This window comes from Lactuca virosa, chromosome 1 (genome assembly GCF_052849685.1).
Source record: "Lactuca virosa cultivar CGN04683 chromosome 1, Lactuca_virosa_CGN04683_v6, whole genome shotgun sequence".
Taxonomy (NCBI): domain Eukaryota; kingdom Viridiplantae; phylum Streptophyta; class Magnoliopsida; order Asterales; family Asteraceae; genus Lactuca; species Lactuca virosa.
This window is the reverse complement of record NC_136426.1, coordinates 319450572-319476983: the sequence shown is the minus strand read 5'-3', so window position 1 is coordinate 319476983 and position 26412 is coordinate 319450572. Positions and strand designations below refer to the sequence as shown.

The window sequence follows — 26412 nt, the reverse complement described above, 5'->3', positions numbered from 1 at the left end:
TGCGTTTCGAATCAATACATTAGGGGTAAGGTATTGGGCTACGATTGTGTTAGGATGAGGGTGTTGTAAGACTATGGGGGAGCCGTAGCATTCACTAATGGTCAGTTGGTATGGAAGTGTTGTAAGACTACGGGGGAGCCGTATCATTCACTAATGTTCAGTTGGTATGGAAGTGTTGTAAGACTACGGGGGAGCCGTAGCATTCACTAATGGTTAGTTATGATGAAAGTGTTGTAGGACTACGGGGGAGGCGTAGCATTCACTCATGGTCAGTAGTGTGGAAAGTGTTATAAGACTACGGGGGAGCCGTAGCATTCACTAGCAGCAGATAGTGCTAGAAGTGTTGTAAGTCTGCGAGTGTAGCCGTAGCATTCACAAAGTTAGGAAATAGTGCTAGAGTGATGTAAGTCTACGGTGTTGGATTAATGTCTAAGTCCATAACTATATTTGATATGTACTTGACCCGACCCGGCATGGTCCATTTGGGTTGCACTTCACTGACACAATTTATATGGATAGTCTTTTGAGAATAGTATATTTATGATTTATATTAATATATTATAAGTTCTAATATAACAATATGGAATCATATTATTTAATTAGTATTGATCAAGAATTAATTTAGAATTAATTAAGTGATAAAAAAGAACTAATTAAATATGGACTCTTATATATATGGAATGGGCCAAGTTCATTTAGGTTGGGCTAAGCTTTCATGGATGGTCCATGGAGCTTTTAACCCATGGATCCTATGTAAATGAAAGGTCATGGGTATTAGGGTTTACATGGATGTAACCCTAATCCTCCATAATATATAAAGGGGTCCTTGGCTCACAAAATTGGAACAAGTGTGTGAAAATAAGAGTGAGCCGATTTTAGTGTGCATACATATTCTCTCAAGTTCTTCCAAGGTGTTTTGGTGATTTGTGATTCCATTTGAGGCTTCCACACTATTGGGGCTAAGCTCTTAAAGCTTGAAGACATCAAGCTACATCAAAAGGTATGTCATCTAACTAGAACTTTGTAGTATAGGTGCTTCATAATATGCTAGTTAGGATGAAACCTTGGAATAGTTAATATTTGCATGTATAATAGAGAAAACATAGATCCAAGGTTTATAGGGTAGCATGTACACCATAGGAGTGTTAGAATGCTCAAAACCCAACAGTGGTATCAGAGCCATGGGTTGTTTTCTGTTATATTGATGCAAATGTTTTATTTTCAAGTTGAAAAAAAAGGAAAAAAAAAACATGACGTTTGTCAAATTTTAAGATAATTACTTGTTTTGTGAAAAACGAATTATTTGTAAAATTTGAATCATTTGTTATATGAGTTGAATTAGGTCAAATTTAGTAAAAGGTAAAATGATATGATTATTTTATTAGTTTTAAAAGTTTGATCTAAATGTTTTAAGGAGTTACATATTTTGTCATAAAATTTTGGAGTTCAAAAGTTTTTTTAAAGTTGTGATCTTAAGGGTTTTTGAAACTTCCATAAGTTATGGATATGAAAGTTTTTTTTTTTAAAAAAATTTGATTCAAAGTTTTTATGGAGTTACAAAATTTGGTGTTAATGTTTTAAAGAATTCCATAACTTGTTCTTAAGTTATGGAACATGAAAAGTTTCATCATAAAACACCATTAATTTCATAAGTTATGGAATCCAAAGGTTTTCAAGAATTACAAAACTTGCCTTCAAGTTTTGGAATTTGAGAAAAGTTTTTTATGAAAAAAAGAATTGAATTCTAAAACTCTTGGGTTCATAACTTAAACAATTAATTAAATGGTTTTAATTTTGAGTTTAATAATTGGAATTATGATGTTTTGTTGAATAGTTCAAATTTACTCTTATGGACTTTATTAATAGTTAATTAAAGCGTTTAATTAAAAGAGTATTATTAATCCATAAATATATGGTTTGAGTTTAATTAAATTAAAAGTCTAGTTTAATTAATAGATTAAACCACCAAGTATTTTAAATGTCTAAAATACACCCTTATACTATTATAATATTAAAAGTTTAATATATTATATGTATAAGAGCAAGTCGTCTTACCATTAGTAGGCCTCATTCACGAAGCCGGTCTATAAGGGGGGTATAAGGTTACTGCCTATAAAATGGCAGTTTAATGGGTATCCACTCTCACTCACCGCTTCCTTGACCGGTGGAGGGTCGTTAGCCGAACAGGTAGGACAAGGACTATAATTCTCCCTTCATTAAAAGTATTAATGATAAATACTAAGTAACTAAACCTTTTATTAATTCCCAATCTTAGTTACTTAGGAAAATATGAATAAGGTGCTAATCCATGAAATTACACTTTGCACTTTGTTTAAACCGTTAGTGGAGCGTGTGTGGTTAACCAGCACACTAACCTGGATTTAACAAAGTAGGCAAAGGGTAACTTAATATTTATCATAGTATCGGTGGAGCTCGTGTGGTTAACCGACACATCGATTGAGGGGTAAATATTAAGGGTACCAAGTATATTTGCATGGTTACTTCACACCTTGTTTTGTGATCATCGGCATCCCAATCACAAAACCTGAAGGGCACACTCGAGATTGAAACATGCCATTGAAAAGTTCAATGAATCTCAAAAGATCTAGGAGTTTCAAATCCAAGTAAAAAACCTAATTAAATTATTTCGTTTTTCATGGTGGAAATTGGTAAATCGTCATTTACCTACCTTCAACTATCGGCATCCCTCTTCCAGTTATAAATAGGTTGTTGGATCCTAGCCTTAATATTTCATATTGGGTGTTATATTAAGGACTTTAAATCAACTATCTTGAATATCTCCCAAAAGATGTCGAGTTCAGACATCTATGATCTTCCCAAATATCTTGGAACTTTACTTCCTCCACCTCCTCCAATTATTCTCCCTAACCCACAAGTTCAAGGTCACTCAAGCCCTAATGGCAAGCAAGGACTATGTGTGATCACATCTTAGAGATGAAGTCACATATTGACAAGCCGGGAGAGTTGGGTTTCAAAGTCTTGAGAAAGTTGGATGTTCAATCACTTTCTAAGTCACATAGTGAGTTCCTTTGGGACTAATATGATACATACTATGACATGAACCTTAATGATCATATCTATTTGCTTGGTGCTGCTGAATCAACAATGATTTGGAACGATAGTGAAGCAAATTTGATTAGAAGATCAACTTCCCAAAAACATTATGGACAGTGACAATGGTGACACTGGAAATCCAGAAAAAACATTCTCTTCCCAATGGAAAGGGATTGGCCATAGTCAACCCGGTTGACCAAATGGTAAAGAGAAAGGTTAAGTCTGAGATAGTCCCATTACCAAAGGGTCCATATGTTTATTTTGCCAAAGGAAGGGGCGTTGATTGCAAAGCTGCCAAATTTACCTAAGGATGTTAAAGTCAATAAGTTTGACTCTACATCAGGTAGAGCCCATTATCTAACTCTGTTATGTTCTATTCTGAGATCCTCATTACATGATGTGACTGGGTCACATGTTGATGTTTTAAGAATCAAAGAATAGAGAGAAATCTTAAAGGAAGTATATGCTGATTCTGATCGCGAAGGTGGATTTCGATCGCATCAGAATTTTGAGCAGTTGCTTAAGAAGTTATGATATATTGCTAAGGAATAGATAACAACAATTTTCCATGTGGATTGTAAGGATAAGTTTTTTCGCAAAGTTTTAAAATAAAAGAAAATTGTTTAATTTTGTTTATTTGAAGTATCCTTACAATGGCATTTGTGGAAAATTGTTGCTTATATGATTCCACTGACAGCAATATTGGAAAATGGATTTGATTCTTTCATTTGTGGTAGTGTCTAAATTTACCAAATCAGGAAAGTTCCTCATCACCCAAGTTTCAAGTGGACCGAAACTTGGAATCATGCAAGTTGAATAGTATGATGAATGAGAACTTTCAAGCATTGGAAAATCAAGACTAATTACTTGTTCACATGGATGTGTGAGTCAAGTGAAGGACTAAAGGGATTGAGTACACATTCTTGTGCACTGGTCATGTCCACCACAAAGCTCGTTAAGACTATTTGATTTACTAAAGTTTAGTAAATATGGTTATACTTACAAGTTTAAGTATAATTCTGAAACATTGGAAAAATCTCAATGTATGGCAGAACGAATGGGAAGAATCAAATTAGGCAGAAAGATAAAAGTTTCTCAAATCTGAAAAGATGGGAGAGTACTTTAGTATCATGTTTGTGATCATCTTAATGATTTAGAAATCATATCACAATTACTCCTCTAAAGGTCATCTTGGTGCATTCTTATGACTAAGAAGAGGAGTCATGAATTGTTGAAATGGTTAGATCAGGAAGATGAGTCATACTTCGTTCCAAAACAATTCTTAGAGTCATACTCCAAGATTGTAACTTGAGTGACATATCTTAAAGAAAGGTTTAAAACACTTGTCAAATGTAAGAGTAAAAGTGTCCTACTCTTGTACATTTGAAATTGGTAAATTGTGATGTTTTGGATAAAACAAAGACCAACTAAGGCCAATTGTGTGAAGTGTTTGTCTTGATAAAGAATCCGCACTATCTCTTGAATATTTGGCAAGATAGTCTTATATGTCAAGAGGATAGTGGGAGTCTTAAAGATCCTAAAAAGAATTTCAAGAACTAATCAAGAATAAAACCTGAGGTTCTTCACTAGCACACGACTTGAGGTTTATAACCTATCGTGTTGACATATTTTGTGCCCATTCCAGTTAAAGTTGGCTTTGCATAGGAGTTCTGAAAGTTCTCAATTGGTTGCATAACAACTTGGAAGCAATGGCAGGCCCTGTACTGCCAGGTGGCAAGAAGTTAAGATTGCATAAGTTCAGTCCATATGAGTTTGGATTTGTCATTATCCTTGTCTTGTGACTATGGTTTTGACGATTCACATGGATAAGAACACATACACCATAAAATCTAAGGGTCATAAGGTTTCTCTCCGATTCATGAAAATGATGGTGAGGAAACACTTCCACCAAGTAGATTTGAAGCAGATGGCAAAAGGTCTAAACAATTGAGACTATGATTACGGCATCCCTTTTCATAGTTCTGAAATTGTTTACACACACATGCATGCTATCTAAGGAAAGGTGTATGATTTTGATAAAGTTTTATCAAAGCATCTCGTATCAGAAATCTGAACTTTGGTAAGAAAGTCAATAAAGTATTGATTTCTAGAAGTCCAGCTGATTTCTGAGTACATGTCAAAGCTAGTGGGAGCATAAGTGTTATGCTAATAATCATCATGTTAGTGGGAGCATGATAATTATTGTTAGTGTTGCAAGTTAGCAATGTTAATTATAGAAAACAAAAGTTTCAATTCGTGAGGCTGCAGGGATTGAAAAAGTTGTTTTGCTATAATTAAGGGAGAGGATATACTTCATTTCAGTTCTAAAGGCTTAGATTAAGACCTTAATCATCTTTAGTCAAGAATATATATATATATATATATATATATATATATATATATATATATATATGAATTTCATGTTGGATTGGTTCAACTTAAGGAAATTCTATATATTGCGTTCTCAAAATTCGATTATGATTACGGCATCCCTCTTCATAGTCAAATTTTGAAAACATGGCAAATAAAATTATTGTAGCAAAAGACTGGTCTAGAATCATGTCTTTATGTGAGACATCATGAATCGTGTACCATTTGCTTTGGGTACAGGATCGATTGCATGTGCTATAATATTTGTCATTTCTAAATTTTTCCAAATGCCCAGAGGCATTAAGAAGGGAAAAGGTCTAGAATTGGATATGACTAAAATGATTAAGCAATTGTCGAGGACGATCTGAGGTTTACCAAAGATTGTTGCTCAGGGACAGTTGGAAGTATAGTGCTAATTTTGGAAGGACCATATTGACATATTCTGAAAAGAGGCATCTCTTATTCAGAAGTGATAGTACAAGTCTTTGTGACTTTGTACATATTCATTACAGGAGGGTCAGTGCATATAAGTTTAAAATCTAAACAGATTTCGATAAATGATAGGAATTTGAAATTCTCACATTTTTCGATAAGGATTTGGGAGTGTGAAATTAGAATCATTGAAATTATGTTCAATTGGTTTATTTCACAAAGTAAGGATCATAGAAAAACATAGAGTGCATACTTGGTGTATGGCAAAGCTATTGTTTAAGAAAAACATAGTGTACATGCTTGGAGCATGGGACAACTAGTGTTTTTAATTCAAGTATAAAGTTGATAAAACTGAAACAATGAATAATGAGTAATCAGTATGGTGATAAATAAAAGTGTTTATTTATATTCATAGGGTTTGATACCATATTTGATTCATTTATTCTTGTGTTTCACTTTGCATGTTTTGACTTCCAGAATAACTAAGTCGCTCTTCCTGAATGATTAAGTTATTCAAACCATCCACAGTCGGTCATATGTTGGAAGTAGATATGAATCAAGACTGTCATGGGTTGGTTTGTAGAGGTCCAAGTTGGTGGACAAAGTGGTGCTACAACACTCATGAGTGCTCATAAGTTCTGAGTATTGGATTCAACCCGCGCTCATTTGAATCACTTCATGGATTTTATCACGAGTGATCATGAGACGATAATATCTTATATTCTTCAAACCTAGAGATATGAGTTGTTACTATGAGTTGGTTATACATTGATTGCACGAAAACGCATTTGGTAACGCGATGTTATAAAACGTGCCTTTGTGTATGATTCAACAAGTAGTAGAACAAGCCATATGAGTCGAAGTTTATCCATTCCTTTTACCTTCGGGATAAAAGCGATATCTGTGGGCCCCTCGATGATTTAGCGATGACACATGTGAGTGCTTGGCCAAGCCAGGACTGATTTGATTTGTTCAATCAGTCAGTCATCATAAATCGAAAATCGGGAAACAACAAATGGACAGAGAGATTGATTATAATCCATGTCTCAGTCCATATGATATCTAGAATGGAGGAATATATGATCCCTTATCTAATGGACAAGTCATTGACAAGGTCAGAGTTCGACAGAAGCTTTTGAGAGCTACGATTGCTAGTCAGGGTTTGAAGTCATACTCAATAATAGTTTTAGACTTATCCAAGTGGGAGACTGTTGGATTAATGTCTAAGTCCATAACTATATTTGGTATGTACTTGACCCGACCCGGCATGGTCCATTTGGGTTGCACTTCACCGACACAATTTATATGGATAGTCTTTTGAGAATAGTATATTTATGATTTATATTAATATATTATAAGTTCTAATATATTAATATGGAATCATATTATTTAATTAGTATTGATCAAGAATTAATTTAGAATTAATTAAGTGATCAAAAAGAACTAATTAAATATGGACTCTTATATATATGGAATGGGCCAAGTTCATTTAGGTTGGGCTAAGCTTTCATGGATGGTCCATGGATCTTTTAACCCATGGATCCTATGTAAATGAAAGGTCATGGGTATTAGGGTTTACATGGATGTAACCCTAATCCTCCATAATATATAAAGGGGTCCTTAGCTCACAAAATTGGAACAAGTGTGTGAAAATAAGAGTGGGCCGATTTTAGTGTGCATACATATTCTCTCAAGTTCTTCCAAGGTGTTTTGGTGATTTGTGATTCCATTTGAGGCTTCCACACTATTGGGGCTAAGCTCTTAAAGCTTGAAGACATCAAGCTACATCAAAAGGTATGTCATCTAACTAGAACTTTGTAGTATAGGTGCTTCATAATATGCTAGTTAGGATGAAACCTTGGAATAGTTAATATTTGCATGTATAATAGAGAAAACATAGATCCAAGGTTTATAGGGTTGCATGTACACCATATGAGTGTTAGAATGCTCAAAACCCAACATGCGGGTGTAGCCGCAACATTCACTAGGTTGGTAGATAGCATGAGCGTGTTGTTAGGACGCAGAAGGAACCGTAGTACCCCATCAGTTCGGGTGTAGCAGTGAGGATATGGAAATCCACGGAATGGATTTCGGAATTACCCAGACGAATTAGATCTGGTTGAGCCAGTGATAAGACTATAGGAACGCCACTACAGTTATGAGATCAAGGAAGCAAGGGATTGCTTAAGGTCGTTTGTGATATAAGTCTACCGTTGGTCATGTAGCAATCACTTTTAGCCTTGGATTTGGTGACGTCAGGATTTGACGCATGGAACCGATCGGTTAGATAAGAAGGTTATTAGAGCCTCAGTGGCATGATAACTAGTGGCAACTAGTTCCAGATAAGGATTTCATTCGGAAGTCATGTGAGGCGACTAAGTGGGAGCCCTTGGGCTCCGCAGCTGGGCTGAAACCCGATATTTCAGGTGATCGGCAAACAAATTGAGACCAGGGAGGTCTCTTTAGATTTTGGAAAGTAGCCATGTGGCAACATACTGCTTCAGGCAGTTCAATGTTTGGGCAGTTTCAGCATTTGGTCAGTGTTAGTATTTGTGTTTTAGGTTGCAAGTACGGACAGAATAACTGGTTGATTGGGAAGTGACAAGTCCCTCACAACGGGATTAGCTGAGCCTTGGCCAAGTATAAGTGACCAGCAGGGATACTTGGGTCGGTGATCCTATTTATAGTGAGAACCTCGAGTTATCAGAAGTCGAGTAGTCAGTTGAGGGATAAACGGACTGGATTCAACGGTAATGATTCAATATGAGTGGTCTGTCAGAGATTCAGACCATCTCAAGACATCAAATTTCAGACGGAGTAGATGTGATCTCGTTGCGAGGAATTCGTTCACCTGCGGATTTTAGGGCTTTGCGAAGATTGGTCACGACTACCCTGGGAAGACTAGGGTGTGCCCAGGATGGTGACCATGTCACTAGGATGGTTGGGCGGGTAAGGAATGGTATAGAATGATTTCGAGGACAAAATCTAATTTAAGTGGGGGAGAGTTGTAACGCCCCGTTTATTTAATAAATAAATAAACAAATTAATAAATGAATAATAGCCATAAATGCAGAATAGTGTAGCAAGGATTTAGTTTTGGGGGTTAAAAAGTTATAATTGAGAGTGTGGGGGGTTAAAAATGTAATTCCCGGATTAGTTGTAAAGAATTTTTAAGGTTGAGGGCTGTTTAGTAAATTATCGGCTTAATTTGAAAGGATTTTTGAAGACAGGGGTTGTTTGGTAAGTTTTAGACTTAAAATGAAATGAATTTATGGAATCAGGGGCTAAAGGGTAAATATTGGATTAAATTTGAAAGAAAAAGGAGAAGGAGGGGCCATTTCCGTCATTATGGGTTGTAGTTAGTATGGGAGCCGGGTATATAGCTGCCCACCCCGAAACCCTAACCCTAGCCTTGTTTTCAGCCGCCACCATCTCCGGATCTTCCTTTTGTTGTTCGTCAATCTCCAGCCGCACACTTCCTTCTCGTTTCCGATCGAGCAAGACCACCAGACGCCACCGTTCTAGCCTCCGCCACCTTGTCATTGAACGCCATCGTCACCTCCTCTGCTGCTCCGATGAAGCCGCCACTCGCCATCGCCAGCCACCACAAGGTGGCTATGTGTGCATTTTATTTTTGATGTATTATTTTGGGTTAAGCATTGTAAAATGTAATTAGAGATAAAGGAATAATGAAAGAAACTCATAACCACCACCGTGAGGTGGTGGATGCCGCCTCCTGCCGCCACCGGCCGCCGTGTCGGGTGGCGGTGTGCTTGTTATGTTTGACTCGTTGGGATGCATGGACTGAATGGGCCTAATGAAACCCTAATGGGCCTAGTGAAATCCTAATGGGCCTAATGAACCTTAATGAATCTAAGGACTTAATTTTTGGGCCTATTGGGTTGTGATTGGGTTGGAAACCCTAATTAGGGTTTAGAAAATCCTAATTTTGGAATTTTGGACCATTGGAATTGTGAATTACACCCAATCACACCATATGATTTATTTAGAAGAGTGATGGACTTAATGGATTAAGTCCTTAATGGGTTAAGTGAGAAACACTTAACCCTAATTTTCATTTTATGTGAAACCCTAATTTCCTTTGGCTTTATGTTGGGCCTTCATGATTATGAGATATTGGGACATTAGAAATGCCAAATGGTGAACTGGACTAAAAGGTTCGGCCTTTGAATAAGACTATGTAAAGGTCTGGGCCTAATTTGGAAAATTGGGCCATATGTTGGGCTTTGGCCCATTACTTGAATATTGGGCCTTGGAGTGTGAGTTGGACCTTGGGCTTTGAACCCAATTATTAATTGGGTATTGTTTGATGTTGGCAGTTCGGGAACCTTTCAACCAACAGGTGAGAGTTGCATCCGCGAGACTTCAGGAGCGCGAGGTGAGTCTCCTCACCATACCAATGGGTCGAAGGCACCAAGGCCGGCCCATTTTGTATTATTTGGTACACTAGTTGATATAGAGATCTGTGGTATGCCAGTTAGTTATATGCTATATGCTATGTTGTTGTCTATGTGATATTTGCATGAAAGGCCATGTGGGGTAGCCCATGGCAATTGGATATAAGACCATGTGGGGGAGCCTATAACATTCCTAGGTAAAGACCATGTGGGGTAGCCCATGACAATTGGATATAAGACCATGTGGGGGAGCCCATGTCATTCCTAGGTAAAGACCATGTGGGGTAGCCCATGGCAATTGGATATAAGACCATGTGGGGGAGCCCATGGCATTCCCAAGTAAAGACCATGTGGGGTAGCCCATGGCACGATGGTATAAGACCCTGGGGGGAGCCCACGGCATCCTTATATGTTTATATGCATTGTTTATGTGATATGTAGTATACTAGTTGTTTATGTGGTATGTGTTATGCTAGTTGTTTATGTGATGTGTGATATGCTTGTTGTCTTTGTGATACTTGCATGGAAGACCCCGGGGGGAGCCCGTGGCAGTTGGATATAAGACCATGTGGGGTAGCCAATGACATTCCCAGGTAAAGACCATATCGGGTAGCCCATAGCACGAAGGTGTAAGACCCTGGGGGAGCCCACGACATCCTTACAAGTTTATGTATGCATGACTTATATTATTGATATGGTTTATGTAGCTGTTATAGCTAGTATGGATTATGTGGTTATGTGGATTGTGTGGGGTATGCTCTGGGGAACTCACTAAGCTTTGTGCTTACGGTTTACAGTTTTGGTTTCAGGTATCATCGATTTGGAAAAAGGAGGGCTCAGATTGATCGCAGTGCACACACCTATGATTTCCACAATGAATGATTTTGGGATAAACTTTGATAAATGTTTTACTTAATGATGATTTGAAATGTTCGAAACAAATGGTATCAATGTTTTATCTATATTAAAAATGAAATTTTTACCCTTGATTTTTTGGTCGTTACAAGAAGAGAGACAAAGTTTGATTAGATAAGAATCCCCAATTAAACACCCAATTGAGAAATTAGGGCTAGGATCCAACAACATTATTCACAATTTAGAAGAGGGATGTCGTAATCTAAATCGCAAATAACTTGAAGGTAAGTGAATGACGATTCACTAATTTCCACCATGAAAAACAAAACAAAAATTAAGTTTTAATTGTATTGAAACTCCTAGATCTTTTGAGATTCATTGAACTTTTCAATGGCATGTTTAAATCTCGATATGCCCTTCAAGTTTGTGACTGGGATACCGAAGATCACAAACAAGGTGTGAACAACCATGCGAATGTACTTGGTGCCCTCAATGTTACAGTTACCTAATCAATGTGCCGGTTAAAGGACCCCAGGGCTTCATAAATCGGCTACCACAACCCTAAGAAGAGTTCAAGAGCCGATTTTAACCTTCCCCCCCCCCTCTATTATCCTCCAACTTGCTTTGGTGTTTGTGATCTATTAGAGTCACAACATTTCAGGTGCTAAGGTTCTCGAAAGCTCAAGATCTGCAAGCAACAATCAAGGTAACCTTCTAACTTGTTTATTAGATGTTATTTTCGTTTTGTTGTATGCTAGAATTAGGGTTACAAGCTTTGGATGATTCGCATGTAGAATTAGAGAAACCTAGATCCAAAGCTTTAGGGTTTGCATGTGCACCATAGGATTGGCGTAATGCTCATAACCCATCGTTTGGGTTAATGACCTATGAAGGTAATAAGGTTTTAACTTTGTCTACATTAAGTCCTTAAGGTTTTTTTGTACATATTACACAGATATGGTTGTTATAACCATTTAAAAAGGTAATAAGGTTTTAATTTTGTCCACATTAGGTCCATAATGTCTTTTTTTGTACATATTACACCAACATGGTTGTTATAACCGTTTAAAGAGGGATAATAAGGTTTTAATTTTGTCCATATTAAGCCCCTATTTTTAATATTTTTATCATTTCATCTAACTCTTTTACAATTTATATTAGTATATAGTTAGATGGCTTCATCATTTCATCTTCTCATTTTAGTCGCCCATTCACCACAACCATAGTTTCAATTGAAATGTTACATAACAATTTTTTGTCATTTTTACAAAAGAAAATACTAATAATAATCAAAGTCTTAATGATTAAGCTATGTTTGGTGCGTCACAGCTAGTTGATAAGCTAGTTTATTTTTCGTTTTTTTTAAGTTGTCATGTTTGGAAAGCCAAAAAGTAACTTATAAGCTAGCATTTTAAAAAGCTACTTAGACACGTTTTTTAAAAGTTTGTTTTTTTTTTAATTTCCAAATATATCTCTCAATTAATTAAGAAAACATATTTTTTAAATGCCCTTTTATGTCATTATATAAATTTCAAATAAATAATGGCGTATCGGGGATACCTCATTGGTGGAGCCATTACTTATCGGGGATACTCTTTTACTTTGACAATGACTTCGCCATTGGCTTATAAACTATATGAAATTTATATAATGACATAAAATGGCATTTAAAAAAATATGTTTTCTTAATTAATTAAGAGATATATTTGGAACTTAAAAAAAAACTTTTAAAAAACTTGTCTAAGTAGCTTTTTAAAACGCTAGCTTATAAGCTATTTTTTGGCTTTCCAAACATGACAACTTAAAAAAAATCGAAAAATAAACTAGCATATCAGCTAGTTGTGGCGCACCAAACATATCATAATCATTAAGACTTTGATTAATAATAATAATAATAATAATAATAATAATAATATTATTATTATTATTATTATTATTATTATTATTATTATTATTATTATTTTATTTTTTTTGTAAAAATGACAAAAAATTGTTATGTAACATTTTAATTGAAACCGTGGTTGTGGTGAATGGACGACTAAAATGGGAAGATGAAATGATAAAATCATCTAACTAGATACTAATATAAATTATAAACGAGTTAGATGGAATAATAAAAATATTAAAAATAAAGACCTAATGTCGACAAAATTAAAACTTTATTACAATTCTTTAAATGGTTATAACAATCATGTTGGTGTAGTATTTACAAAAAAGACCTTAGATACCTAATGTAGACATAATTAAAACCTTATTACATTTTTTAAACGGTTATAACAATCATGTTGGTGTAATATGTAAAAAAAAACCTTAAGGACCTAATGTGAACAAAGTTAAAACCTTATTATCCTCTTAAGTCATTAACCCCATGGGTTTTATGCTTATTTTCAATTTTTTGTTTTGCTCACCTCTAAGGCCATCTTTTATACCCACCACATACCATATATGTGGTAGGTGTCACATCAGCACCACATTCCCCTACCACTAACATAAGATAACTACCACTAACATACCACTCCACATCATTATTTTTATTTTTATTTTTAATTCAAAAATACAATAAAATTACATTTTTAATAATTGAAAAATATTCATTTTTTAACTAGTTTTTTATTAATTATAAAAATAAAATTACAACTTCAAACTACATTACTTAATTAATCTAGAAATAAAAAAAACATTACATTAATTAAAAAAAACAAACAAACATACATATAAAAAAAATTAATCTTCGTTCATGTTACGTTGGTATAAATATTCCGCGACATCTTCTCGAAGATTGAAACACGTTTCACTATTATGAATTTCAACAACTCGCTCTAAAAACTCATTCGTTCCCGGTACAAACTCCTCAATTGGAATGACAACGTCGTTCGGATCATACGTGCAAATCGCTTGACTTTCATCTTCAATAATCATATTATGCATTATAATAAATGCTATGACCATTCGTTTAATTCTTTCTTTATCCCAGAGTCGTGTAGCATATTTCACTACATGCCATGTCTGCTTGAGGACTCCAAATGCCCTCTCGATATCCTTTTTCGCCGGTTCCTGTTTTTTTGTAAACAACTTTGCCTTTTCACTTCGAGGAACCGAGTATGCCTTCATCAATGTAGAATAATCCGGGTATATCCCATCACCAAGGTAGTAACCGTATTTGTACGCGTGCTCGTTAACCGTGAACGTCATATCAGGTGCTTTGTCGATCCAAATATCGTTGAAAAGAGGAGACTGACCAAGAACATTAATGTCTTTGTTAGACCCCGCTGCTCCGAAAAAGGCATGCCATATTCACGAATTTTGAGATGCAACAACTTCTAGGATGATAGTTGGTTCACCTATATCTCCTCCAGTGAACTGACCACACCATGCATTTGGACATTTTTCCCAAGCCACATGCATATAATCTAGATTGCCAAGCATACCCGGAAATCCATGCCTCTCTTCGTGAGCTGAATATAATCTCTCAATATCACGCTGAGTAGGTTTGCATAAATATTGTTTGTGAAAAACCTCATACACACATGCAGAAAACCAATCTACATATTCAACTGCGGTCCTGTCGGATACTTTCAAATATTCGTCAGATGCATCAAATATTATACCGTATCCCAAATACCTAAGAGCAGCCGCACATTTTGTATACTACTAAAACTCATTCTTCCTCTAGCGTCGGGTTTTTGTTTGAAAAAAACCATAATGAGATTCTAAAGCATTACTAATACGTAAAAATATAACCTTATTCAGACGGAAACAACGTTCGAACGAGTCGTCATTATAAAGACAATTATCGACAAAGTAATCACGTACCACTAAGTCGAGTGCGGCTTGACGATCACGATTGACGACCGCCCTTGTACGAGCAACATTTGAATTTTCTTCGTCTTGAATGTGTTGCACAACGTTGAAGAATGTCTCGACGAATTCTACGTCGTCATCGGAGTCAAAAGTTTTTAAGAACTCAATGTGTTTTGTGGAATCCATGTGCACGTGTTTTGTGGTTTTAGAGAATGAAGGTTAGAGAATGAATATGTAAGTTTTGGTGAAAATAGAAGGTTTTATTTATATGTATTGAATTGAGTTCGAAAAAAAAGGCCAAATGGCCGTTCAACGGTCGAGAAAGCAATCCACCAATCAAGTTTCACGTTTAGAATCGTCGTTGGCAACACGATGCACAACGACCACGCCCGGCCACGATTTGTCGGGGTGGTGCACACGAATTTTTCTCGTGGCCACATGGACCACGGATGCTCTCGTTGAGAGTATACCGTATGGTCTAAATTCAAATGCATAGTCTCTATAAAAAAATATATAGATTTTTTATTTTTGTTAACCACCGTCTATTTATTTGTAAAGTCAATATAGTATACCCGATATATTGAAAGTTTTTGTGTTGCCTGTAGTTCGGAGTTCTGGCTGTCTTTAAAAAAAGGTGTCCGTTTAAAAACTATAAGGTTGTCCAACAAAAAACTGTAATATAATCTATAATTTTCTTTTTCAAAACTCTCATATATGCGACAATTGTTTTTTTTCCTATAATTTATTAAACTCTATAAGTTCAAAATACATATTTAGAAAAGACATCATTTATTAAATTTTCTATTTTCTCATTCAATAACTAATAATCTCAATATCTATTTGAAAGCCAATATTCTAGAGTTTAATCTATTCAATATCAATTAAAAAAATCACCTCAAATTATGCGTTGTGGATGATCTTCAGCAGTGGCGTAGCCATAATTTTGTTTTATGGTAGATCAAATAATTTACAGAATATGAACTAATAGAAAAATACATCATATGATAACAAAATTTGACAATGTATGCATTTTAAAGTAAATTGTTCATTTAAGTTGCACACGCCGCTCTCTTACATTATTAAAATCATCTAAAATGGAATCTAAACCGATGATACTTGATTATTCATTTCTTGATTATCCATTTCTGTTGTAGCTTTCTCTTCGCCTCGTGGTAAAACATTACGCGTAAAAAACGAATCTAATCTTTTTTGCTTTGGCCCCATTGCTCAACGAATTCACTAAGCACAAACAATTTCAATTACAAACACACTCTTATATTTTTATACAATTACAGCCTTACAATAACACAAATAATTAATTCATAGTAATATGTAATAACCTAATTTATTAAAAATTTATGATAAAAATATAAAATCTATAATGAAAATAAAAACAATAATGAAGTAATTGAGTAAGTATGATAACAGAAAAAAAAAATTAACTAACCTGAATGTTGGTGACGATTAATGAATATCAGTTAATAAATTAATGAATATCAGTTAATAAATTAAATAACAAATAGCAATCATCTTTAACTTTAAAAGAACTTCAAAAGTGCTTCTTTAATTTGAGAAACATATAAGCGTGCAGCAGAGCAGCGTGAGAATATGCTGGAGACAAACAATTTCAATTAAATTTAGGATGTGCCATTTACCAAGCCCAATACTTCTTTTTAATATATAAAAAAACATATACATAGATTATATATAAACAAATATGTGTGGGTGGGCCTTGTCTCCACATGGCTTCGCCCCTGATCTTCAGGTTAATTTTTTTACGCCAAGCAACGGTAAATCATATTTTTCGTTTGTATTATAACATATCAAAATTGACATAGAACGAAGTACATGAATGGTGTAGAAACAGAAAAGACAAGGATTTTGACTAAACATCGGGTGTATATCAAGAATGAATGCCATCAATTTGGTGCTCTCTCGTTAAGTATTTTCACTCCAATGTATCGGCCTAACATCATAAGTGTTGCCTGTGGATTTGTTCCCGGTGAGCTGGAAAATATGGAAGCATCAATGACTCGTAAAGAATCAACTCCTATGACTTTCAAATCACTATCAACCACCTTTTCTACCAAGCATCCACCATGGAAATGCCAAAATGTGGACAATGTTTCGCGACAGAATGCCTCGTTAGACTTCAAACGAGATGGATCCTCAGGTAATGATGGCCCGATATATCTGAAATCCCTTGCACCAGATGTGTCACTAAACTTGTATTCTTCCATGGCTTGAGTACCCAAAAAATTTCGAAGTACTTCCACAACCTTACCACATTCTATTATATCATTCGTGTGTGAGTAGTAATTAAAACGAACACTTGGGCTAACGTTTACATCAGAGGGCGATATTAATTGTAGTGAACCACTTGACTTTGGTCCTGTAATCTTTCCACCAATAACCAGCACACTTAAGTTTAAAGGTATAAGTGAACCCAAGAAAGGCACCTGTCGGGGGGCTGCAGAAGATTCGATGTATGGACCATTTTTTACTATCCCAACAACTCGTGCTCCTACATCAAGCGATGCCACTGGGACCAAAAGGTTAATTCCAGGACGCGGATTATCAACCATGAACTTTCCAATATACGGATGGTCGCGAACAACTGGAATTTTTAGGGACGAAAGGTATGAAAGTGGCCCGAGTCCACTTATCAGCAAAAGTTGTGGGCTTCCCAGAGCTCCAGCGCTCAAAATTACTTCTCCCGGTTTTCTTACATGGACTTCATGATAAATTCCTTCTGAATCATGGTATCTAACGCCACTGGCAGCTATTCCTGAAAGAAATGAACAAATTCAAAGTGGTAAAAAATATAACTAATAAAATTTTCTAGACCGATCGAGCTAGAGTAGAGAAGGACATGAATGTATCATTTAAAGTCGATTCTTCTACCAAGTTTAAAAGTGGGGCATAAATTGTAAGAAAAACTATATATTTTTTTATATATATTAAACACCTATACCATAGTTAATTAATTTCCTATAGTACTCAATATGTAAAGTGGAACCTAAAGAACTGTTACCTAAAGATTCGGAGGTGGAGAAGATGACCCGATCAACTGTGGCATGGACAACGACCTTTAAATTTCCAGGTTTGGCTTTATTAAGGAGCTCCACTGCCCCATGGCGCCTCCCTGAATCATCAAATGTGGAACCACTAACCTTGGTACCTTCAACATGGTCCAGGGTGAACCCATTTGCCGGATCAACTCCTGATTCTAATAAAGCATTCAACATAGAAGTTTGCCACCTACCTAAATGATCCGGACGTGTTACAATACTATCTTCTACCCACTCATAGGCACTTTTGACACCACTGCTATTCCATTCAATCCCTGAATTCTTATAAAAGTAATCATCAGCCCTCGAATAAAATCCAAAATTTATCATGCTACTACCTCCTAAAACCCTCCCTCTTGCGTTTGGTACCCCTTCTTCAGAGGTGAAAGTTTGAGCAGGCGAATCATTATTATTTGCAGTTAGGAGGGGATTGAAGAGGTTATCTTCGTATAAGACGTTGGGATCTAAATTGGCTACACCCCCTCGCTCAAGTAGTAGAACTGAATATTTTTCGGATAAAGTGGCAGCTAATGGGCAACCAGCTGTTCCTCCTCCAACAATGATGTAATCGTATTCCTGTGCAGGTGAAAAATCAGTGGCTTCATTTGTGAACTCAAGGTAAGTTTCATCTGCATACACAGAGGTGGTGAAACACAATATTTGATCAGATAGTCTGCATAAATAACTTCCGACCCATTTCTGGATACTGATCAATGCTGGAGAGAGAGAGAGAGAGAGAGAGAGAGAGAGAGAGAGAGAGAGAGAGAGAGAGAGAGAGAGAGATGAATGACTTGCCTAGAAGAGAATCTGGCTGTAAAAAGCATACGACTTTTAACTGTAGCCCCATGCAGAGTATGAGAAAAGAAAGTGCAGTTTGCAATAATTGAGGTTTGGTTATCATCATATTGTTATAGGTGACAGAGAAAGAGAGGAGAGGAGTATATATAATGATCGCCGGATAACACAAGTAGGCAGAGTGGCCAACAAGTCTTCAAAGGGTTGACATTATAAAGGATAAACCATTTAATATTATATTGATTGGGCTTTAATTCATTTTCCAGATCCGATTTTTTGGTTGTTTCTTTGAGCATGCAGCAAACAACTTTTATAATATAAAATGCCAGCAGTAGTAGTTTTGCACAAAGTACAAAGTACAATTGAAATGAAACCAAAAGTGACAGCACAAACGTTTAATATATAGTTAAATGTCCAGCACCGAAAGCTCCATAACCTATACATCCTATGATCAAAAAACAGCATAAATGTCTATTTTTCTTTTTGGAACTGGCAAATTTATTACAACCAAAGCCAAACCTAACCAGGAGCTAGGGACAAAAAAACAGAGAGCCAACAAATTACAAGGGGGGGGGGGGGGGGGGGGGGAGGAGGAGGAGGAGGAGGGAGCAACACCACTTGATCCAGCAATAATATCCAAAATCACCTCTAAGTTAAGGAAACAAAAGCAATAATTTCTGGTGGGGCGCAATGTAATACTTGTCTTTCGTGACCATGTATCATTTCAGAAGATATAAAATAATATGAGGTGAGTAGGTGAAATAAAGATTAGAGTTACTTTAAATTTGATATTTGCTGTTAAGCAAAATGGAGTTGAGAAAGTGATATATCTTTTAAAGAGAAACGCGTGGATATAAAGATCGTCGAAAACGGAGTTTGTATGAGAAATTATGACCGTTTGAAGTTTAAATGAAAGTACATTGTTATTTTGAGAAAGTCAACGAAAGTCAAAGTCAGAGGTCAACGTTTTGATCCTCACGACGTGAAGGTATATTGCCCACGAAGTGGCAATGCGTGCATCATGATTACAAGTATCAAACAGAGAGCAACACGTGGCGAGACGAGGTCTATTCAATCATCACGGCGTGACAAAAGATGTGTCATGACGTGAAATGAGGCAAGTCACCGGGACACTTGGCGGGAGAGTGTAATACGTGGCAAAAATAGGGTTCATTTGATTGTCACGACGTGACACATAGATGGTCACGACGTGACCAATCCCCGGTATAAATATATGAATCTTGAGTCATTTGAGAGGGTTTTTTTGGCACGCGTGATCGGAGACGTTGCTCAGGAGTCGATTACGGGAGATCACTACGGTGAAGTTATATTGTTGCTCATGTATATTATTGTGACACCCGACTCGATCTTGTACTCGAGGCCAATATGATCTTTGTGATAACTACTTGTATTCCAGAGTGCTAATGTAACATCCCGAAAATCATAGGGTAAAAATTTCATTTTTATTATAATCAAAACACTAATGTAACTTTATCCAAACAATTAAAAGCATTTCAAAATAAAACAATTATCATAGTTCATTCCCAAAATCACGTAGTGCGGAAAACGCGGGTGTATGCGCTGCGATCAAGCCGGACCCTTCCCTTTCGAACTGGAAATACTTGAAACCATAAACCACAAAGCGTAAGCACAAAGCTTAGTGAGTTCCCCAAATACCACATACCATACATATCAAACGAGCCATACATATCATACATATCCAATCAATCAATAAAAATGCTATGTGCCAACCATAGTCTTTCCATTATGCCACGAGCCGTATCATGGTCTTCCTTGCCAGGCCGGGGGCCAAAACCCTGGGTCTTACAGACAAGTGCCAGGAGCCACCTACTGGTCTTCAATGCAAGCATCACAAAGACAACTAGCATACAATCTACAACTACTTAACTAATTAACTGCCAGAGTTCAGACTCTGGTCTTGCATACAGTTTGTCAGGAGCCGCCTCCTGGTCTTTCATACAAAATGCCAAGGGCTACCCCCGAGTCTTCCTACAATACATAAACTAAATAGGTCGGCATTGGTGCCTTCGACCCATAGAACAGTGAGATGACTCACCTCGAATGCTGAAGCTCACTGAAAGAAATCCCTAGTTGTTGTCCTGACGACTCCCCGAACTATCAGAACAAAATAACTACGAATTAGCAATTGGGTTCCAATCCAAATCCAATAATCCATACTTGGTGACCATTTTACCCCTGGCCCAACTTGAACCAAAACTGAGGCCCAATTCCACAAACCAAAAAGGCCCAAAACCAAAAGATCCGCAAAGGCCCACTAATGGCCTAAATTTCTAAATTGGGCACAACCCCCATACGGGCCTTATCCTAAGCCCAATAATTTCCTTAGTCCAAAAAGTTGATCTCGGATGGCCCAATGGCCCAAGGCAACAAGTCAAATAAAGTGGCCCAAAGATGTGAAGCCCAAAAACACATCAAGCCAAAACCTAGCTGAACGTCGTACGTGGGGCGTACGCTCAGTACGTTGGGCATACTCGACGGATCCAGATCGCGACCTCAACTTGGTACACTGGGCGTACCATCAGTTACGCGGGGCATAACCTTGCTTATTCCAAAACAAATTTTATGGCTTAACCACTTAAGCACTTTGCACCCAAACTTCAGAGAACCTTAAAAAAAGCTCTTAATGCATAAAGTCGGCACCTTTATGCATTTGCATGACTCAATGGGACCCAACAACCATCTTAATCCGATAAGACCCATTCTAGTCCAACTAGAATGTGACAACCAAGAAATTTTGATCAAGCAAGGTGCCTCTATAGATGGTATAAAACCACATCACAACTTTGTTGTAGTAAACATTTGAAAAGTCAATATTTGAAATTTAAATTTCATAGAGAATGTTTTAGGTGGAATCAAGAAGTGTGAAATCTCAAAGTTGCATTAGAAGTGTTTTAAATGTGGACCGATAACTCCCCCTCCCTCGGACCGAAAACCTCGCACCTAGGGTTCTCGTTTGGAACCGAGAACCTAGTTCTCGGCCTCATGGGACCGAAATCTCGGTGGCACTAAGAACCGAAAACCCCCTAGCCTCGGAAATGGGATCTCGGTTGGGTGGAGAACTTGATACTTTGACCTAGTGATTTGATCTCCCGACTTTACACCCTTATATTCAACATACCTCCATGTTAGACATGCAAATATCCCCCAAGTATCCATGAACCATCTCTTTCCTTCTCCATTTATACCTACGGCCGAAGAGGCCTTTCTTACACCCCAACATCACTTTCTTTCAATTTATTCATCTTTTTCTCTCTAAGACAAGTCTGAAACTTCTTCAAGAACTCATCACCTTCAAGTGTTCATTTGATTTTTGGTAAGCATTTCGTGGTACCTTAGTGCTTTCATACGATTTTATTTTTATTTCCTCATCTTTACACACATTATTATGTGTTAACCTTTAGGATAATAACATTTCCAATCTAAGTGCCCAGCTCGAAAATCTTCATCTTAACCCTTCAAACTACCCACAAAAATCCACTCAATGTGAGTTTATACCTCTTGTTTTCATTAATTTCATGTTTTAAGGGGGGGGGGGGGGGGGAACACAAGTAAACCTTGCATAATAGTTCAAGTTGTTGTGCAAGCTTCTTCTTCATGTTTTGAACAAATTGTTGTTTACATGAAATGTGGTATATATTAATTACTCGAAAAATTTACATGTGGTATGTTGGTTTGAAACACAAAATTATGAAAAATAAGTATAAACATGACATATGTTTCTTAAGAAAGGGGTCATAACCACCAAAATAAAAAGAATAGAGTTTTCATGAACAAAATATGATTTTTCAAGAAAAAATAGTTATAACCTAAGAGTTACACTATTTTTGTGGAATATAACTAAAATATATTGTTTTGCTCATATATTTTGGGAAACTATGCAAAACACCTAGGAGTTTGTTTTACAAAAAAAATCACAAAAAAGAAAAACACAAAAAGCTATTATTTTATGTAAAAATAGAGTTTTGTACAAAAAGCGGTCCTAACAAATTTATGACCCTACTTTGTGAGTTTTGTCTAAAAATATCGTTAAAAAGAAGCCAAAAACTAAATATTTACCTTATCATACAAAATGTTCATAAACTTGTGTTGGAAGTAAATGATATGAATTGATATTTTAAGGCATCTAAACACGTTAAATTGTGGATATATATATATATATATATATATATATATATATATATATATATATATATATATATATATATATATAAAATTTATACATATATACATGGAAGTAACAAGACATTCATAATAAACTATAAATGGTATAGTTTGGGAGTCACAAAACCACACTATCATTTCAGAAGAACCATATAATTATTCAAAAGTATAATTATTACGTTTTACAAGAAAAAGGAGTCATAGTTCACGTAAATCTATTGATGCTCTTGTGAGACATTTACTTCACCGTACCTACCTAGTGTACACTTTAAGTCCTGCATTATAACCAGAGTCTCCTGGAGGGAGAGCGAGATAGTTGTGTATAGATTTATACGGGATTGACAATCCCACACCTCAACTGTTCGCTACAGTTAGACCGGCAAGTCTAGGGTGACAAATGTCTACCAATTCCGACGCCTGAAGAACGTCGTTCAGGCATATCAGTCATATTAAGTATGGTTATAATAACTCACATAGGGATTAACAAAACTACTCGGTTTATGGGATAACTTTCATTTATAAAACTACATACTATCTTTAAGTACAGCATTACTTACATTTCTGGTCTTAGGGTTTTAAGACTACAGTTCAATTTAAGAAAATATCGAATTTTCTGGAAGTATACAAAACCATTTTTATGCAAAGCAGTTACAAATCCTTTTCATACAAAATGCTTATGAACTCACCAACTTAATTGTTGACACTTTTAAAATCACTTGTATTCTCAGGAAACCAGTGAGCAGGCATTCAAACCATTTTTGAGAGCAGGAGTTGCTACGTCATGAACTTTTACTTTTCAGCTATTTGTTGTTAACTTTTGAACAAAGTATGCAAACGATGTAAAATTGTAATCTAAATGTGTGATGTTTTAGGTTGCTATGATTCATTTATATTCAACTGTTATGATACTATAAAATGACGTCATCCGCCCCCGGACGTTTCCGTCGTTCCGGTTCGGGGGTGTGACATAGAACATGGATGGACCATTCTTAAACATCCAACAAGCATTTTTATGAACTAACAACATCAGAAGAGGCAAGATCTATTACTCCAAGCTCCTAGAGTGGCTCAAACTCACAAGGAGAACTTAATACACCATAAAAGCCCTTAATCTTGCCCTAAACTCAACTAGCATAAGAAGAAGTCAAGATGAGAACTTTTTACCTCCTGAAGCTTCCCAAGAGTGTGAAGATTCTAGATCTATAACCCCAAGGCTACACCAAGATCCACTTCCTTGAAATAACCCTAAGAACCCTTCAAAAGCACCTTCAATCTCAAGAATGCACTACCAAGGGGACTAGGGTTCGAAATGAGGCTCTAAGATCAGTGGAGGCTGAGAAATGAAAGAGTCTTGAGCTTATAAGAATGTTTAAATAGTGCCCAAACCCTAAAAATTAGGGTTTGGCACTCTGCTCATTATGTTGGGCGTACGCGGCCAAGCACACGCCATCCCTCCTTGCATGCATGGGACCAATTTGCCAACCTTTTCCACCAAGGGCCACTTCTGCCATTATTTTAAACTACTTTAACTTCCTCATCTTAGGTCCGTTTCCAACGAACCTTATATCCATGGAAAGGTGACGAGAAGCCCTACACTTCTAACAACACACCATAGCCTTAAAACTTCCCGAACAAAACCCAAAATTCATAAAAGACCGAATTATCAAATTACGATTATACCCTTGGCCTCCGAAGACACCATCGAACACTTGGATCACTTAAACCATAACACCCACATCCGAAAAGACCAAAAGATTTCTTCCCCAAGGCCGTAAGCCTCATGACAACTGAAGATTGGGCCGCAACCCCGAATAATGAAGCAAATCCGAAACCGACTGTTACAACTCTCCCGCACTTAAATTAGACTTCGTCCTCCAAATTCCTCCTTACCAATATTCAGATCATACCAAACAACCCGAGGAATGCAACCGACAATTATGAGCATAAAACCGATGGGTTTTGAGCATAACAAACAATCCCTATGTGTGTATGCAACCTTGATTTGTAGAATCTATGTTTTCACTATTGGACATGCAAGTATTGAGCACAAAACAAGAAACCCTAGGACGCAACTATAATTTTCGAAATTAATAATAAACTAGGGTTAGGATACATACCTTGATTGTTATATTGTAATAACAATGAAATCCTTGAAGATCTTGGACTTGATAGCAAGTGTCACAAGTGTAACACCTCTAATGGCTAACAAACACACTTAGCAAGAGGATGAGAGGAGAGAGGAGTAAGATATTACAAAATTTCGGCTATACTTAGGGTTTTGATGGCATGGCCGAAATCAAGAGGGGTTATGGCCCTTTATATAGTTGTTGGTAGCTTACGACCAAAGCTAGGGTTTTGAGGAAGAAACCCTAATTCCTTAGCTTAAGGCCTAAGCAGCCCATGAACCCTCATCCAATAGGCATTGGACGAAAATTCTAGGGCCTCCCTAGAAGTTTTCATCCAACCCTCATTTGGGAGGTCCAAGAGCCCAATTTCACAACTATCAATAAATTGCTAAATAGCCCCTGCACTTTTAATTAATTCCGTTAATCCCAAAATTAATTCCAAATTAATTTCTGATTAAATATTATATAAATAATATGATTTCTAATTGATATATTATTTTCATAATACATTAATAAATTATTTTATATATTAATTTTATATTCCAAATAATAAATTCTTCCTCTTTCTCAATAGGTCATCCTGTCCAGTTGCTAGTATGAAGGCAACCCAAAAGGACTGTGCTACTATCAATTCACGTACATACCAATCATAGTTATGGGCTTAGACACCTAATCCAACATTCTCCCACTTGGATAAGTCTAATAACTATAATTGCAAGTATAACTTCAAAAATTGACTAGCAAATTGTAGCTCTCAAAGCCGTTGTCGAACTCTGACCTAGTCAGTGACGTGTCCTAAGATAAGTGATCATATAATCCTCTGTTCTGCAAGATATCATGTGGACAAATGACATGTAATAGAATCATTCTCATTGTCCAACAATTTGTTTCCCGATTTCTGATTTGTAATGACAAAGAACTACAATTGAACACATCAATTAAGTCCTGACTAAGCCTGGCACATAAGTCAACACCAAATCATTGAGGGGCCCAAGATATTGTTTTTCCCGTTAGGGCAAAGGGAACAGATAAACTTTGACTTATATGCTTGCCCTATTTACTCATCAAATCATGCACGATAATACGTTTTATAACATTAAGTTACTGATGTGTTTACGCATTATCAATGCACAACCAACTTATAAACAACAACTCATATATCTCTGTTTGAAGATTATATGATATTATCGTCTCAGAATTACTCGTGATAAATTCCATGAAGTAATTCACTGAGCGTGGGTTTATCCAATACTTAAATCCCCGTTT

The 26412-nt window shown here is 36.3% G+C and overlaps 3 protein-coding genes across 3 annotated transcripts; all 3 read right to left on the bottom strand.

The window, feature by feature from the left end:
* Window positions 1-13874: 13874 nt before the first annotated feature.
* LOC145131186 (uncharacterized) lies at window positions 13875-14342 on the bottom strand. The gene has a single exon (XM_079065916.1). The coding sequence runs from the start codon at window positions 14340-14342 to the stop codon at window positions 13875-13877; it is 468 nt and encodes a 155-aa protein (XP_078922042.1).
* Window positions 14343-14444: 102 nt separating this feature from the next.
* LOC145131181 (uncharacterized) lies at window positions 14445-15137 on the bottom strand. Its single transcript, XM_079065912.1, has 2 exons — window positions 14849-15137; window positions 14445-14722 (listed from the first exon to the last, which is right to left on the bottom strand). Exons 1-2 carry the CDS (start codon window positions 15135-15137, stop codon window positions 14445-14447), a joined length of 567 nt encoding a protein of 188 aa, XP_078922038.1.
* Window positions 15138-16742: 1605 nt separating this feature from the next.
* LOC145168450 (sinalpyl alcohol oxidase Nec3-like) lies at window positions 16743-18924 on the bottom strand. The gene is made up of 3 exons (XM_079087259.1): window positions 18818-18924; window positions 17986-18651; window positions 16743-17739 (listed from the first exon to the last, which is right to left on the bottom strand). The coding sequence occupies exons 1-3, from the start codon at window positions 18921-18923 to the stop codon at window positions 16871-16873; spliced, it is 1641 nt and encodes a 546-aa protein (XP_078943385.1). The 5' UTR covers window position 18924; the 3' UTR covers window positions 16743-16870.
* Window positions 18925-26412: the final 7488 nt, after the last annotated feature.